The sequence below is a fragment of the Leptonychotes weddellii genome, chromosome 10 (genome assembly GCF_054177405.1).
Source record: "Leptonychotes weddellii isolate Sample4059 chromosome 10, ASM5417740v2, whole genome shotgun sequence".
NCBI lineage: Eukaryota > Metazoa > Chordata > Mammalia > Carnivora > Phocidae > Leptonychotes > Leptonychotes weddellii.
In genome coordinates, this window is record NC_138378.1 from 546,218 (window position 1) to 559,821 (window position 13,604).

General features: G+C 68.6%; 1 protein-coding gene across 4 annotated transcripts in view; it reads left to right on the forward strand.

The window, feature by feature from the left end:
• Positions 1–407: 407 nt before the first annotated feature.
• Positions 408–13,604, forward strand: part of HELZ2 (helicase with zinc finger 2) — a 15,175-nt gene continuing 1,978 nt past the window's right edge. The window contains exons 1-19 of one of the 4 annotated variants that reach the window (XM_081832406.1): positions 408–517; positions 1,390–2,487; positions 2,771–2,954; positions 3,033–3,140; positions 3,515–4,032; positions 4,123–4,764; positions 5,827–6,610; positions 6,867–6,942; positions 7,029–10,863; positions 10,995–11,113; positions 11,192–11,344; positions 11,431–11,592; positions 11,673–11,820; positions 11,926–12,042; positions 12,133–12,325; positions 12,486–12,620; positions 12,776–12,994; positions 13,135–13,291; positions 13,391–13,558. In XM_081832406.1, coding sequence (XP_081688532.1) covers positions 1,445–2,487; positions 2,771–2,954; positions 3,033–3,140; positions 3,515–4,032; positions 4,123–4,764; positions 5,827–6,610; positions 6,867–6,942; positions 7,029–10,863; positions 10,995–11,113; positions 11,192–11,344; positions 11,431–11,592; positions 11,673–11,820; positions 11,926–12,042; positions 12,133–12,325; positions 12,486–12,620; positions 12,776–12,994; positions 13,135–13,291; positions 13,391–13,558 — 8,761 coding nt within the window. In that variant the 5' untranslated portion in view covers positions 408–517; positions 1,390–1,444. Of the gene's footprint in view, positions 518–705; positions 1,245–1,389; positions 2,488–2,770; positions 2,955–3,032; positions 3,141–3,514; positions 4,033–4,122; positions 4,765–5,826; positions 6,611–6,866; positions 6,943–7,028; positions 10,864–10,994; positions 11,345–11,430; positions 11,593–11,672; positions 11,821–11,925; positions 12,043–12,132; positions 12,326–12,485; positions 12,621–12,775; positions 12,995–13,134; positions 13,292–13,390; positions 13,559–13,604 lie in introns of those variants that run through there. The other 3 variants (XM_081832407.1, XM_081832404.1, XM_081832405.1) reach the window with 3 other exon arrangements.

Genomic DNA, 13,604 nt, shown 5'->3' on the forward strand with positions numbered 1-13,604 from the left:
TCCTCCTGCGGGGGTCCCCCAGTCCCCCAGGTCCATCTGCTGCCAGAGCAGCTCTAGAGCGAAGGGGCGCCTGCGGGCTCCCAAGCGGGCTCCCAAGCGGGCTCTGGAGGGAGCACCTTTCCCCTCTGCTCTGTCTTCTGGTTTTTCTCACCCCCCCGCGGGCATGGCCCCTTTGGCAAACTGCGGAGGATCGCATCCTCCCGGCAGCCGAGGCGCCCCGCCGGTCTGTGTGTGCGCGGGGCACCTGGGGCGGGGGTGGACCTCAGGGGCCCTCCCCCCGCGGCCGAGGGGCGGGGGTCGCGGGCGGCTCGCGGGCCTCGCAGGGGCGGCTGGGGGGGCGGCGCCGGGGGCGGGAGGGGCGGAGGTGGGGGCGGGGCGGGGGGGCGGTGAGGTAATTTCCGCGATCGGGCGTCAGCACTTTGAGTCACCCGGGGGCAGAATCGAAAGTGATCGCTCGGCGCGGGGCGGGTGCCGGTTCTGGCGGCGCCGGGCGGCGGGGGGCGGCTCCGCGCGCAGGGTAAGCGCCCGGCGAGGGCCGGGGGTCTCGGCCGCCGTCCCGGGGCGGGCTCCCTGGGACCCCCAGGCGAGAGGGAGCGGAGGGGGCGGCCGCGCCCCGCGGGCGGGGGGTGTTGGTGTGGCGGCGGGGGGAGGGTACCCGGAAGCCACCTGCGAGCCCCCGGCCCCGGGAAGCTGCGCAGCCCGGTCGCCGCGACCCCGGCTCCCCGCCCCGGCCCCGCCTGGGGAGGGGCTGCGATCTCTGCACCCCGAGTCCAGAGCCCTTAGTGTCGTCCTGTTCCTGAATATCCACCCGGCTTGGGCTCTACCCTGGTCCCTCTGCAGCTGGACCGAAGGTTCACTTTGGAGTGGGGGGGGCTTTCCCCCTCAAGGCTGAGGCTGCAACCATTTCCTTTCAAAACATCTCTCGGTGTTGTGCTCAAAGTTTCCCCTGCAAGTTCCATGCAGACGGGGCTTCCCCACTTCCTCCCGGAGCTCTGATGCTGTCCTGCTGGCCCCCCCACTGCCTCGCCGCCCCCCCCCTCCTCCAGCAGGGGCTGCTGTGTGTTTGGAGGAGTCAGTGCTGGGGGGTATCGGAGAGGGAGGCTCCTCGGGGAGCCCCAAGAGTCCATGGGCCCCCAGGCCTCCTGTTGCCAGGGCAGCCTTCCTCCCCCTGGCTGGCCCCCTGGCTCCTTTTGAGCAGCACCCAGAGACCCTTCAGAGCTGGGAGGGGTCTTGGTTGGGTCAAGGTCAGTGGGGCCCCCTCCTCCTGTCTGGTGGACAGAACTCTCCCTGGTCTGAGGGAGAGGCAGAGTGTGTCTGAGTCCCCACCTGGGTGCACGTGGACCTCCTGGCCTCAGGATCTGACCTTGCTCCTTGCTGTTCCCATTCCAGACTTCTCACCATGGGTGAGCGGCCCCGGAGGACCCTCTGAAGCCGTGAGCCCTGGATGGCACTCCGCAGAGCCAGGCCAGGGATGGCGCCCCCAGGGGCCGGCTCGTCACCCAGCAGCCCCATGGCCACCAAGGAGCTGTCTCTGGCCGGGCTGCGCGCCCAGCTGGACCTGTGCCTGGCCTGCCCCCGCTGCAGTCAGCGGCTCAATGAGAGCACCTACCTCCTGCGCAGGGTAGAGCACAGTTGTCCCCGGGAGATCCTGCTGGCCCGCTTCAAGCGAGCCCCCAGGAGCCGCTTCTGGCACAAGGTGGACCGCCGGCCCAGCTTCCCACGGCCTGCCCGCTATGAGGTCTGCTGGTACTACACCCCGGGGGTCGGCTGCCAACGCCACCACAACCAGTGCACTTTCGCCCGCAGTCCGGAGGAGGCGCTGGTCTGGACCTTCGAGCGTGAGCACAATGTCCGGCGTCTGTGGCTCAAGACCGAGCTGCAGGGTGAGGCTCGGGGCGAGCTGCACGGCCCGGCGGATGCCATCCGTGCGGAGTACGGTGGCCACTTCCAGCTGCTGTGTTCCCACTGCTTCCGGTGCTGTCCCCCGCGCCTCTGCCCCGTGGACCCCCGGGGGCGCTGCCCCAAGCACGGAGCCTGCCCTGCGCTCCTGACCCACGTGACCACCGAGGGCCGCCGCAAGCAGCAGGTCGTGGAGGTGCGGCCGCAGCCCCAGTACGGCCAGCCGCTGGCCTACTGCATGTACGTGGGGCGCGGGCGGCCGTGCCGGCACGGGGCCTCCCGCTGTCAGTATGCTCACAGCGCGGTGGAGATGGCCGTGTGGGAGGCCGAGCAGCTGGACGGGCTCCAGCGGCGGGACCTGCTCTCGCCCACCGCGCCCAGGGAGGGCGAGCACGCGGCCCCCCACGGCCAGCCCGCAGCAGTCAGGCTGTATTGCCGTGCCTGCCTGGTCACCTGCCACTCCCAGGAGGCCTTTGAGAACCACTGCTCTTCCCTGGAGCATGCACACATGGTGGCCCTGGACCAGGCCGAGTCCTGGGAGCACCGCAGCCCGCCCATGGGGCTCTCCACGTTTGAGCTCTGCCCACAGTAAGGACAGCGGGGTGCGGGGGGGTGGGGGATGAACCCCCCTTCAGCTGGAACCAGGGGTTCTCTGTCCCCTCTGTTATCGGCTGGCCCCCGCCCTGGCCTCGGGGGGTGGTGAAGGGAGGTTGGTTCACTGAGGCCTCTTCTTGTGGGCACAGGACGGAGGAGGCCCCTGTTCCCGCCCTGCCCTGCCCCCAGGCCCGGATTCTACCCTGCCTCCCGCCACAGGCCAGTATCGGCTGAGAGGGCTTACCCCTGCTCTGCCTGCCGACCTCCCGTTTCCCAGACCCAGCCTCTGTGAGTACGGGGACGTCTGCACCAAGGCGCATTCCGAGCAGGAGCTACAGGAGTGGATACAACGGGCACAGACCCTGAAGCTGCGGGAGCAGGCCGCCTGGCAGGAGGGGCTGGTGTCTTACCAGGCACGGCTGCTGGCTGAGTACCAGCACAGCAGAAGTGAGGTCCTGGTGGTAAGTGGGGACCAAGTGAGTGGGCAGGGGATCGCCGGGGCGGGAGCCCCGCTGCTGACGGCCGGGCTTCCTGTGCAGGTGGCTGAGACCGTTGATGGCGTGTCCGTCACCTGCAGCCAGCCCTTGGTGCATCAGGCCCATGAGAAGAAGACTCAGCACAGCTGGATATTTGACATCCACTCTGAGGTGAGCAGTCAGCAAGCCCCGGGGTGGTTGGGGTTTGGGGTCTGGAGCTGCCTGTGCGTCCTCTCGCGGTGCTTGTGTGATCTGAAGCATGCCTGAGTCCTGTGTCGAGCCCTGTGGCGTTATTCTGTGGAGCGGCCGGCACAGAGAGTGAGGACTAGGCTAGTTACCTCGTGTGCCCTGAGCATCCCATGCTCCACGGGGGCTGCTCTGCGACCCCATTTGCAGCGGGGAACCCCAAGGTTCAGACAGGCCTAGCAGCCTTCTGGGCTCACAGCCAGGAAGCCCGGTATGGTGGGGAGGGGCGCGTGGGTCAGCCCGGACCCTGATGGGTGGGCAGGGTCTGGGGCCGCCTCACCATCCAGTCTCTCCCCCAGGAGCCCCTGCTACACGTGGCCCTGCTCAAGCAGGAGCTGGGAGCAGACTTCTCGCTGGTGGCCCCCTGCCTTCCGCCAGGCCGGCTCTATGCCGAGGGGGAGCGCTTCCGAGCGCGAGCCTCTCCGGCCAGGTTCCGGGTGGAGGTGCGTGTGCAGAGCGCCTCCTTCGGCTTCTTCGAGCAGTGGGTGGTCTTCGACTTCGGCCGCAGGCCAGTGCTGCTGCGGAAGCTGGGGCTGCAGCTGGGCCAGGTGCGCTGCCCGGGGCTCCGGGGGGTGGCGGCACGTGACCACCCCGAGGAGCTGGAGCGCTGGCACACGGGCAACCGCCTTGTGGTGCCTGCCGTGGAGCGGACGGCCGAGCAGGTGGCCCTGGTGGCCAAGTACAAGGTGCCCGCCCTGGCGCTGGACTTCAGCCACGGGGGCCCGGCGCCGGGTCCTATCTCCCGTGCCAACTACCGGCAGAGGATGCACCAGTTTCTCTATGAGGAGGAAGCTGCTCAGCAGCAGCTGGTGGCCAAGTGAGTGGGGGCTCCTGGGCCCACGGGGTCTGCTGGAGTGCTGACCGCAGAGCTCCGGCCCCGGTCCGCTGACCCTATTCTCCCCACCAGGCTGAACTTTCGGGGCCCGGTGTCCCTGAGGACAACCCTGCAGACGCCGGCCCTGGGCATGCTCTTCCCGCCGGCAGGAGCCCTCTATGCCAAGGTCCCCACCCCCTCCTCTCTGATGCCGGACACACACGAGGGCTTTCTGCTGGGCCGGGCGGTCAGCACAGCCCTTGTGGCCCCTGTTCCCGCACCTGACCACCGGGTGTTTGAGGTGCGGCTAGAAACCCGGGCCATCTCGGAGCAGGCACTGTGGCTCCTCTTGCCCACCCACTGCTGCTTGGCTCTGGGGCTGCAGCCCGAAACCAGCCCCATCTTGGAGGTGCAGTTCCAGATCGACCCGCTGACCTTCCGCTTCTGGCACCAGGCAGTGGACGCGCTGCCCGAGGAGCACCTGGTGGTGCCGGACCTGCCGACCTGTGGCCTGCCTCTGCCTCTGCCCACCCCACCCACGGTGCACGGCAACCACAAGCAGAAGTTGGCTGTGGCGTTCATTGCGGGCAGCTGCCCCAGGGGCATGCAGCCCATTGCGCCCCTGCTCATCTACGGCCCTTTCGGCACGGGCAAGACCTACACGCTGGCGATGGCCTCCCTGGAGGTCATCCGGCAGCCCCACACCAGGGTGCTCATCTGCACACACACCAACAGGTGAGCCCGGGGCTGCCCCCTGCTTCCTGGGCTGGGGCGAGTGTGCCACTGAGGGGTGTGTCACTGCCAGAGAAGAAGGGGGGCCTGGGGTCGCCAGGGTCACTGGAGGCCTGGGCAGCTCACGCCAGAGTGGACTGCCAGGGTTGCCTGGCCATCGGCAGAGCCGGGTCTGGGCCGGGCCTGCATCCTCTGGCTGCGCCGTGGACACGGGGGCGGGGACGGTGCAGCCCTTGGGTGGTCAGGGTCACGCTGATCCTTGGGACTCTCTCTGATAGCTGATCAGCCCTGGGCTAAAAGAGACGGGATATGTGTGCCTTGGGCCCCGTGCGGGGTGCCCTGGGGGTCAGGGTCTGCTGTCCGGGGGCGGGCTGTGGATGCCTCCACAGGGGCCCTAGACCAGACAGAGTTGTGGGTGGGAGTCTGGCATGGCCGCCCAGCGTTTCCCGGGGTGAGGCTCTGGTGTTGTCTTCCCTCAGTCTCTCTCAGTTGATCCCTTTTGGTCAGTATGGTTTTCTTAGCCCCAGCACTTCCTGCTGCCCGGGCAGGGCTCTCTCCCAAGCTGGGCCTCGGGATCCCTGGGGTCCTGGGGAGCAGGTCCCTGCAGAGATGCCCAGGGGCTCTGGCATGTCCCCAGGATGCGCCGGCCCTGGGTGTGAGGGGCTGGCCTCGGTGCTTCTCACCTGGGTGCACGTGGGTGCTTGCCCACCCGCCGTCACTGCCCATCTGCCCGCCGGCCGTCACTGTAGCCTCTGGCCGCCCTGGCTGCCTCAGGCCGGGGCCCCTATGGTTCCCCTGTCTGCCTCTCTGCATGGCCAGCTCCTTCACCTCCTCCTCTAGGGAGCGCTCCCTGACCACCCAGGCCCTCTGTGCTGCTGCCACTTCTCCTCCGGCTCTGACCGCCGCCCCCCGCCCCTTCCTCTGTCCTCTGCTGGTGCTTAAGCTCTGCGGGGGCGGGACACGGGTCTGTCTGCCTCCGCTGAGTCCCTGGCATCCGGGCTGGCTGGGCTCACGGGGTGCTCTAGCGGACAGCTGCCGAGGCCCCGTGTGCCCTCCCCACCTCAGCGCGGCCGACATCTACATCGAGGAGCATTTCCACCGCTACGTGAGCAGCGGCCATCCCGAGGCCTCTCCGCTGCGGGTGATGTACGCGGACCGCCCGCCCAGCCAGACGGACGCAGCCACGCTGCGGTACTGCCTCCTGACGGAGGACCGCCGGGCCTTCCGCCCCCCGACGCGGGCCGAGCTGGAGCAGCATCGCATCGTGGTGGCCACCACCTCCCAGGCCCGCGAGCTCCGGGTGCCGGCCGGCTTCTTCTCGCACATCCTCATCGACGAGGCCGCCCAGATGCTGGAGTGCGAGGCGCTCACCCCGCTGCGCTACGCCTCGCCCAGCACCCGCGTGGTGCTGGCCGGGGACCACATGCAGGTCACGCCCAGGCTCTTCAGCGTGGCGGGCGCCCAGGCCGCCGGGCACACCCTGCTCTGCCGCCTCTTCTACCACTACCAGCAGGAGGCGCACGAGGTCGCCCGGCGCAGCCGCATCGTCTTCCACGAGAACTACCGCTCCACCGGGGCCATCCTCAGCTTCGTCTCGCGGCACTTCTACGTGGCCAAGGGCAGCCCCATCCACGCCAGCGGCAAGGTGCCTGGCCACCCCGAGCGCTACCCGCTCATGTTCTGCCACGTGGCGGGCAGCCCCGAGCGAGACATGTCGGGCACGTCCTGGCTGAACACGGCGGAGGTCGTGCAGGTGGTCGAGAAGGTGCAGGACATCTACCACAGCTGGCCCCCCTGCTGGGGCGGCCGGGAGCAGAGGCACATCTGCGCCGTTTCCCATGGCGCCCAGGTAAGCCCCAGCCGCGGCGACAGCCTGCCCGCCCCGCTTCCAACGGGGCGCCCGGAGGAGGGCGCGGTCCCTCCGTGGTCTGGGGGGCCTCCCCGGCCTCAGTTTCCCCTCCTGAGAGAGGGACCGAGGACATAATCTGCCAGGGCGTGATGAGGGCTCGAACCCCGCCGCTGGCGCCAGGGCACAAGGCGGTGGGGGCCGGTGTCCCACGCCGGCGCTCACCCCGGCCTGCTGCTCCGGCCGTGTGTGTCTGCAGGTGGGCGTGCTAAGGCAGGAGCTGAGGAAGAGGGACCTGGGCCAGGTGTCTGTGGGCAGCTTTGAGATCCTGCCAGGTGGGTGATCCGTGCTGGGGTGAGGGCGGGTGGGCGGCGCCCGCCCCGCCCCCGCCCCCGCCCGGCCTGACCGTGCCCACTTGCAGGGCGGGAATTCCGCGTCGTGGTGCTGAGCACCGTCCATAACCACCACAGCCTGCTGAGCTTGGGGGCACCTGCCCTGGGGTTCTTCACCGACGCCCGTGTGCTCAACACCGTCATGACCCGCGCCCAGTCCCAGGTGGTGGCCGTGGGCAACGCTGTGGCCCTCTGCTCCTTCGGGGCCTGCAGCAAGCTCTGGAAGAGCTTCATCCGCGAGTGTGTGAGGCACCGCAGCATCTGCCCCGAGACTCTGACCCTGGAGCACATCGAGCAGGACGTGGTCCGAAGGCAGCGCTGGGCCCTGCAAGCAGAGGGGACTGGGGCAGCCGTGGCCCAGGACACTGTCCCAGAGGAGGGGGCGGCAGGGACTCTGGCCACAGAGCACGCAGCCACGGAGAGGGTGGGTCCAGCGGCCAAGGCTGAAGGGACGACATCCCTGTCCAAGGCCTCGGCAGCGGGAGGGGACGCAGCCGCACAGAGGACAGAGGCTGGGGACGCGGCACTGGGGCCCGTGGCCGGGGGCTGCGCAGCGGTGGGGGAGCCCGCCAGGCTGCCCACGGAGGCGGAGGACGCGCCGTCAGCAGGGAACTCGTCGATGGGGAGCAAGGCCCCCGGGAAGGCGGTGGCAGGGCCGATGGCCACGGAAAACGGGGAACCCGAGGACCCCGAGGACTCTGAGTCGGACTTCTGGCCTTCCGACACGGAGCTCAACGCTGACGACTCCATCCTGCAGGAGCTCCTGGACGAGGCCCGGAACGTGATGGTGACCGTCCGGGAAGATGGGCTGCTGGACACCGTTGCCAGGCCCCAGTCCCCATGCCAGGCCCAGCAGTACAGGAACCTGCCACGGGCCACGCTGCGGAAGCTGCTGGCCACGGAGCCTGCGCTGCACCGCCCCTGTGCCTTTGTGCAGGAGACCTTTGAGCGGGCGGTGGCCATCCCGCTGGATGACACAGATTGCGGCCCCATCCAGATCAGGGGCCGCTTGCACTGTGGGATGGCCTTCAGCGGGGACGAGGTGCTGGTGAGGGTCCTGGGGGGAGACCAGGGCTCCCCCGGGAGGCTGCAGGGCCGCGTGATGGGCGTGCTCAAGAGGAAACGCCGCGAGCTGGTGTTCGTGTGCCGCATGGACGAGTGGGACCCCCGCCTCATGACCCCCATCGACGGCTCCGTGACCAAGATCTTCGTGGCCGAGCTGAAGGACCCACTGCAGGTTCCCGTGCACCGTGTGCAGCAGGGCCGCGTGCAGCGCGTGGGGTACGAGCGGCTCCCCGCCGAGGCCCGCAGCAGTCGGCTCTTCTGGGTGCGCATCGTCTTGTGGCGGCAGCGCTTCTACTATCCCCTGGGCATCATCCTGGAGGTGCTGCCCGAGGCCACCACCTGGGAGCAGGGCCTCCGCATCCTGGACCTGGAGCACGGCCTGAGGAAGCCCTCGCTGGAGCCGGCCTCCGTCAGCAAGGCGCTGCAGAAGTGTCGGGCAGAGCTCGGCCGGGCCCCCGACCGCCGGGAGGACTGCCGCGGCTTCCTGACCTTCACCGTGGACCCCCAGGGCGCCTGCTGCCTGGATGATGCCCTCAGCGTCCGAGATCTGGGCTCCACGTACGAGGTGGCCGTGCACATCGCCGACGTGGCCAGCGCCATCCCCAGGGACGGGCCTCTGGACCTGGAGGCCCGCAGACGGGGCACCACGTTCTACGCCCCTGACCGGGAACCTGTGCCTATGCTTCCAGCCAGCCTCTGCCGGGACGCACTCAGCCTCCTGCCCGGCCAGGACCGCTTGGCCATCTCCCTCTTCCTCACCGTTGAGAAGGGCAGCGACCAGCTCCAGAGCCTGCGCTTCGCACCCTCTGTGGTCTGCTCTGACCGTCAGCTGTCCTACGAGGAAGCCGAGCACGTGATCAGGGGGCACCCGGGCGCCGGCCACGAGCTGCCAGCCCGCCTGGACTCTGTGGACGCCGGTCTCGTGGCCGCATGCCACTTCTCCCGGGTGCTGCGCCGAGCCCGCCTGCGGACCGACTGCCACTACGAGCAGCCCAGTGAGGACTGCGTGCTGGGCTTCCGCGCGGCCCACGTCATGGTCAAAGAGTACATGATCCAGTTCAACAGCCTGGTGGCCGAGCTCCTGGTGAGCAGCGAGCACACGCAGACCGTCACGCCGCTGCGGTGGCAGCCCGCGCCCAGCGAGCACCAGCTCGGGGCCTTGCGTGAGAAGCACCGGGAGCTGGTGGCCCTGTCGCTGCACCTGCGGCACCGCCTACGGGGCCGCGGCCCCCCCGGCACACAGGTCCACCTCCTGGGCTCCCTGTGGAGGCTCCTGCAGCGCGCAGCCCGCGCCGGGGACCGCGACCGGCTGGCCGACCTCATCACCACGGATGACATGCACCCCTCTCTGGCCCCCGTGGGCCTCGACTTCCGCAAGGCGCTGGGCCGCTCGGTGTTTGGCCGCTCCCGCCACGGGGCACGGCAGGCGGCCGGCCACTACGCGCTGCAGGTGGACTGGTACACGTGGGCCACCTCGCCCATTCGCCGCTACCTGGACGTGGTGCTGCAGCGGCAGGTCCTGCTGGTGCTGGGCCACGGGGGCTCCTCCTACTCCGCCAGGGACATCGACGGGCTCTGCCAGGAGTTCAGCCACCAGCATGGGCGTGCCCAGAGCTATCAGCGCCAGGCCCGAAGCCTGCATCTGGCCACGCGGCTCAAGGTCCAGCCACGGAGCAAGCTGGGCTTCGTGGTGGGCGTGGAGGCGGGCGCCCGCGGCTTCAGGCTGCTCTTCCCAGCCGACCCCGAGACCCTGCCTGACCCCTGCCCTGTCCACTACCGCTCCCTGCAGCTGGCGGAGCACCCCAGCGACCCGGTGAGGCGGCCGGGCCTGCGGCTGCGGTGGCGGCGCCGAATCTACTCGGTGCAGGCGGACAGGCGGCCCTCCCTGGTGCCCGGCACCCTGCTGGACCCACACCGCCGGCGGGTCGAGGCCGCCCTGTGGCAGCAGCTGCTGGAGCTGGTGCAGGAGGGGCGGTGGCCCGAGGCGGCCGCCCTCGTGCGGGAGCAGGACGCGGCAGAGCCCCAGCCGCTGGAGCTGGGCTGCGTGTGGCGGAGCCGCTGCGGCCACTTTGTGGAGGTGGCCCGGGAGCTGGGCAGTGGGGACACGCTGCAGGTGCAGCTCAGTGCCGTCCTGCAGCGGGGGTTCCTGGTACCGAGTCTGCAGCTGTGCGCTGTGGTGCCTGGCCTCACCCTCTGCCTGGAGCACGTGGACCGGCCAGGCGCCTGCTTCCTGGACCAGATGCCCCGCGCGGCGCGGGACCGCTGTCTCGACCTGGGCGAGTACTCCCGCGTGTGGGGGTCGTTCTGCTCCCTGGAGTCGGCCACCAGCGCGGTCTCCGAGGGTGACTCCATTACGCTGCAGCACGTGAGCATATCCTGGGATGCGGAGCAGGTGGCCCAGGGCCAGCTGTGGGGCTCCCTCTGCCTGGAACCTTCCTTCCTCGGTGAGCACGGCATTGACCTCAACTTCGGCCACTGCTACCTCTGCATCCGGCTCGAGGGGCTGCCGGCCATGCCCGCTGCAGGGGAGCTGTGCCCCCCGGCTGGCCCTGGCCAGCCTCCCCTGGCCGCCCCGCCCTGCGGGCCCCTCCTGAGCATCGACCCTGACACGTACACATGGGTGGCCCACGGGCTGATGGAGCCCTGGGACCCGAAGGAGGGCTGGGCCGACCGGCAGGAGACCCCCAGGCAGATGCACTTCTTCATCCAGCACATGGCCATGGAGAAGGTTCCAGAAGAGGTGCTGAGACCTGACACCCGATTCACCATTGAGGTGCTGCCCAAGCAGCTTCCTGACATGTGAGTGGCCCCCACAGGGAGAAGCCGGGGAGAAGCTGGTGGGCGGGGTGGGGCGAGAACTCCCTGGGTGTCCTCCCGGGGGGAGTCCTGTGGACGTCCCAGGGTCCATCTTCACTGCCACCCGCCCCCAGTCGCAAGGAAGAAGCCGTGCGTAGGTTGAAGCGTGCGTCCCCGCTGGTCGTCAGCATTGCCCTGGGCCGGCCCATCCCTCCGGCCTGCGGTCTTCCTCCCCAGCAGACCCTCCACAGAGGTAGGTCGAGGGACCCTCCAGCGCCCCCCCACCATGTCCCTTCATCCTGCCTGGGCCCTGCCCTGCGCCCCTGCTCAGGCAGGCCTGACCCTTCCTTAGGGACGTACAGGAGGCTCCTGGAGAAACAGACGTTCGACCTCCCTGGAGGCTGCCACACGCTGAACTCCAGCCAGAACCGGGCTATCAGGGCGGCCCTGCAGAAGCAGTTCACGGTGATCCAGGGCCCGCCAGGTGGGGCCCGAGCTGCGGGGGTGGAGTGCCCGGGGCTGCCCGCGCAGGCGGCCAGGGTCTCTGTTCATGGTGCTGTCTGCCTGCAGGCACGGGGAAGACGGTGGTGGGTTTCCACATTGTGTTCTGGTTTCACAAGTCAAATGAGGAGTGGGTGAAGGCCTGCGGCGCCCCCGGTGAGGAGAAGCCGCTGGGGGGCCCCTGCATCTTGTACTGCGGCCCCTCTAACAAGTCGGTGGATGTCCTGGCAGGTGCGCTGGGCTGGCTATGTGGGGGCTTTGCCTGGGGGTGCTGGCCCCGGGGACAGTCTCTCATGCCCCGTTGCCCCCAGGACTGCTGCTGAGCAGGAGAGCAGAGTTGAAGCCGCTGCGAGTGTATAGCGAGCAGGCCGAGGCCACCGAATTCCCGGTGCCGGGTGTGGGCAGCAGCGGCCCGCCCAAGAAGACCCCTCGGGAGGGGAGGCCCAACCAGGCCCTCAGGTGCAGTCTGTCGGCTGTCCGTCTATGGGTGGAGGCAAAAGGCCCCACGGCCCTGTCTTGGGCGAGGGGTAACACAGGGCTTTATGGATGTCCCCCCCACCCCAGGAGCATCACCCTGCACCACAGGATCCGGCACCCCTCCAACCCCTATGCACGGGACGTCAGGGAGCTCGATGCCCGTTTGCAGAAAGGGGAGGTCTTTTCCAAGGACGACCTCAGCCAGTAAGCAGTTGGGGTCATGGAGTTGTCCGTTGCCGTGGAGGTATATGTGGGGCGGGGGTCCCTGTATGACCATATGGTGTCCCCGGGCAGGTACAAGCAGGTCCTGGGGAAGGCGCGGAAGTTCGAGCTGGAGCAGCACAGGGTCATCCTGTGCACGTGCTCGTGTGCGGCCTTAGCTAGTCTCAAGAAGCTGGCTGTCAGGCAGATCCTCATCGATGAGGCAGGCATGGCCACAGAGCCCGAGACCCTCATCCCCCTGGTGACCTTCTCAAAGGCGGAGAAGGTGAGTGAGCTGGGCGGGGAGCTGGGAGCCCCAGGCAAGTGTCAGTGGGTGTGGCCTTTTGCCTGGGAGGGCAGCTTTGTGGTCGTGGTGGAGTGGCCGCGGCCATGGAGCTGGGGGCCTCATCGGCAGGTGTCAGGACTGTGCCTGCCTGTCCCTCCAGGTGGTTCTTCTTGGGGACCACAAGCAGCTGCGGCCTGTGGTCAAGAATGAGCAGCTGCAAAATCTGGGGCTGGATCGGTCTCTCTTCGAGAGGTATCACATGGACGCCTACCTGCTGGACACTCAGTACCGCATGGTAAGCCAGTCCCAGCCTCTTCCAGCCCAAGGTGTGCTCTGAGGCCGGGCATGCCAGAGGTGTTGCTGCCCACACCCCGACCTCCTGTGTCCACCCTGGCCCCCAAGACCCCCAGCAGATAGGTGACCTGCCCTGGCGCATGCCCTGCCTTGCAGCACGAGGGCATCTGTACCTTCCCCTCCATGGAGTTCTACAAGAAGAAGCTGAAGACCTGGTGGGGCCTGAAGCGGCCGCCCAGCGTCCTTGGCCACACCGGCAAGGAGAGCTGCTCTGTCATCTTTGGCCACATGCAGGGCCGGGAGCAGAGCCTACTGGTGTCCACAGATGAAGGGAATGAAAACTCCAAGGCCAACCCGGAGGAGGTGGCAGAGGTGGTGAGTGTCAATGAGACTTTCCCGGGTGCCTCTTGGTCAGGGAGGGCTTCCTGGAGGAGGAGGTGGAGGAACTGGGGGGACAGATCCAGGGCAGGAGAGGTACCAGGGCCAGCTTCAACAGCACCCCCTTGGTCCCTCAGGTCCGCATTGCCAAGCAGCTGACCCTGGGCAGGACAGTGGATCCCAAAGACGTCGCCATTCTCACTCCCTACAATGCTCAGGCTGCGGAGATCAGCAAGAGTCTTGGGCGAGAGGGTGTCACTGGAGTGACCGTGTGCTCCATCACCAAGAGCCAGGGTGAGTGCGGCTCTGGGGCAGGGGGCTTGTGGGCCAACAGTCCCAGGGTGGGGGCAGGTGGCATGGCTGGGGCCTCATCATGCCTGCCCAACTGCGCAGGAAGTGAGTGGCGCTACGTGCTGGTGAGCACCGTCCGCACGTGCCAGGAGAGTGACCTGGACCAGCGGCCGACTAAGAGCTGGCTTAAGAAGTTCCTGGGCTTTGTCGTGGACCCCAATCAAGTCAACGTGGCCATCACCCGGGCCAAAGAGGGACTCTGCTTCATCGGTAGGACCGCTCGGCTCGGGGTGGGGAGGGGTGGGCGGGGTTCCTC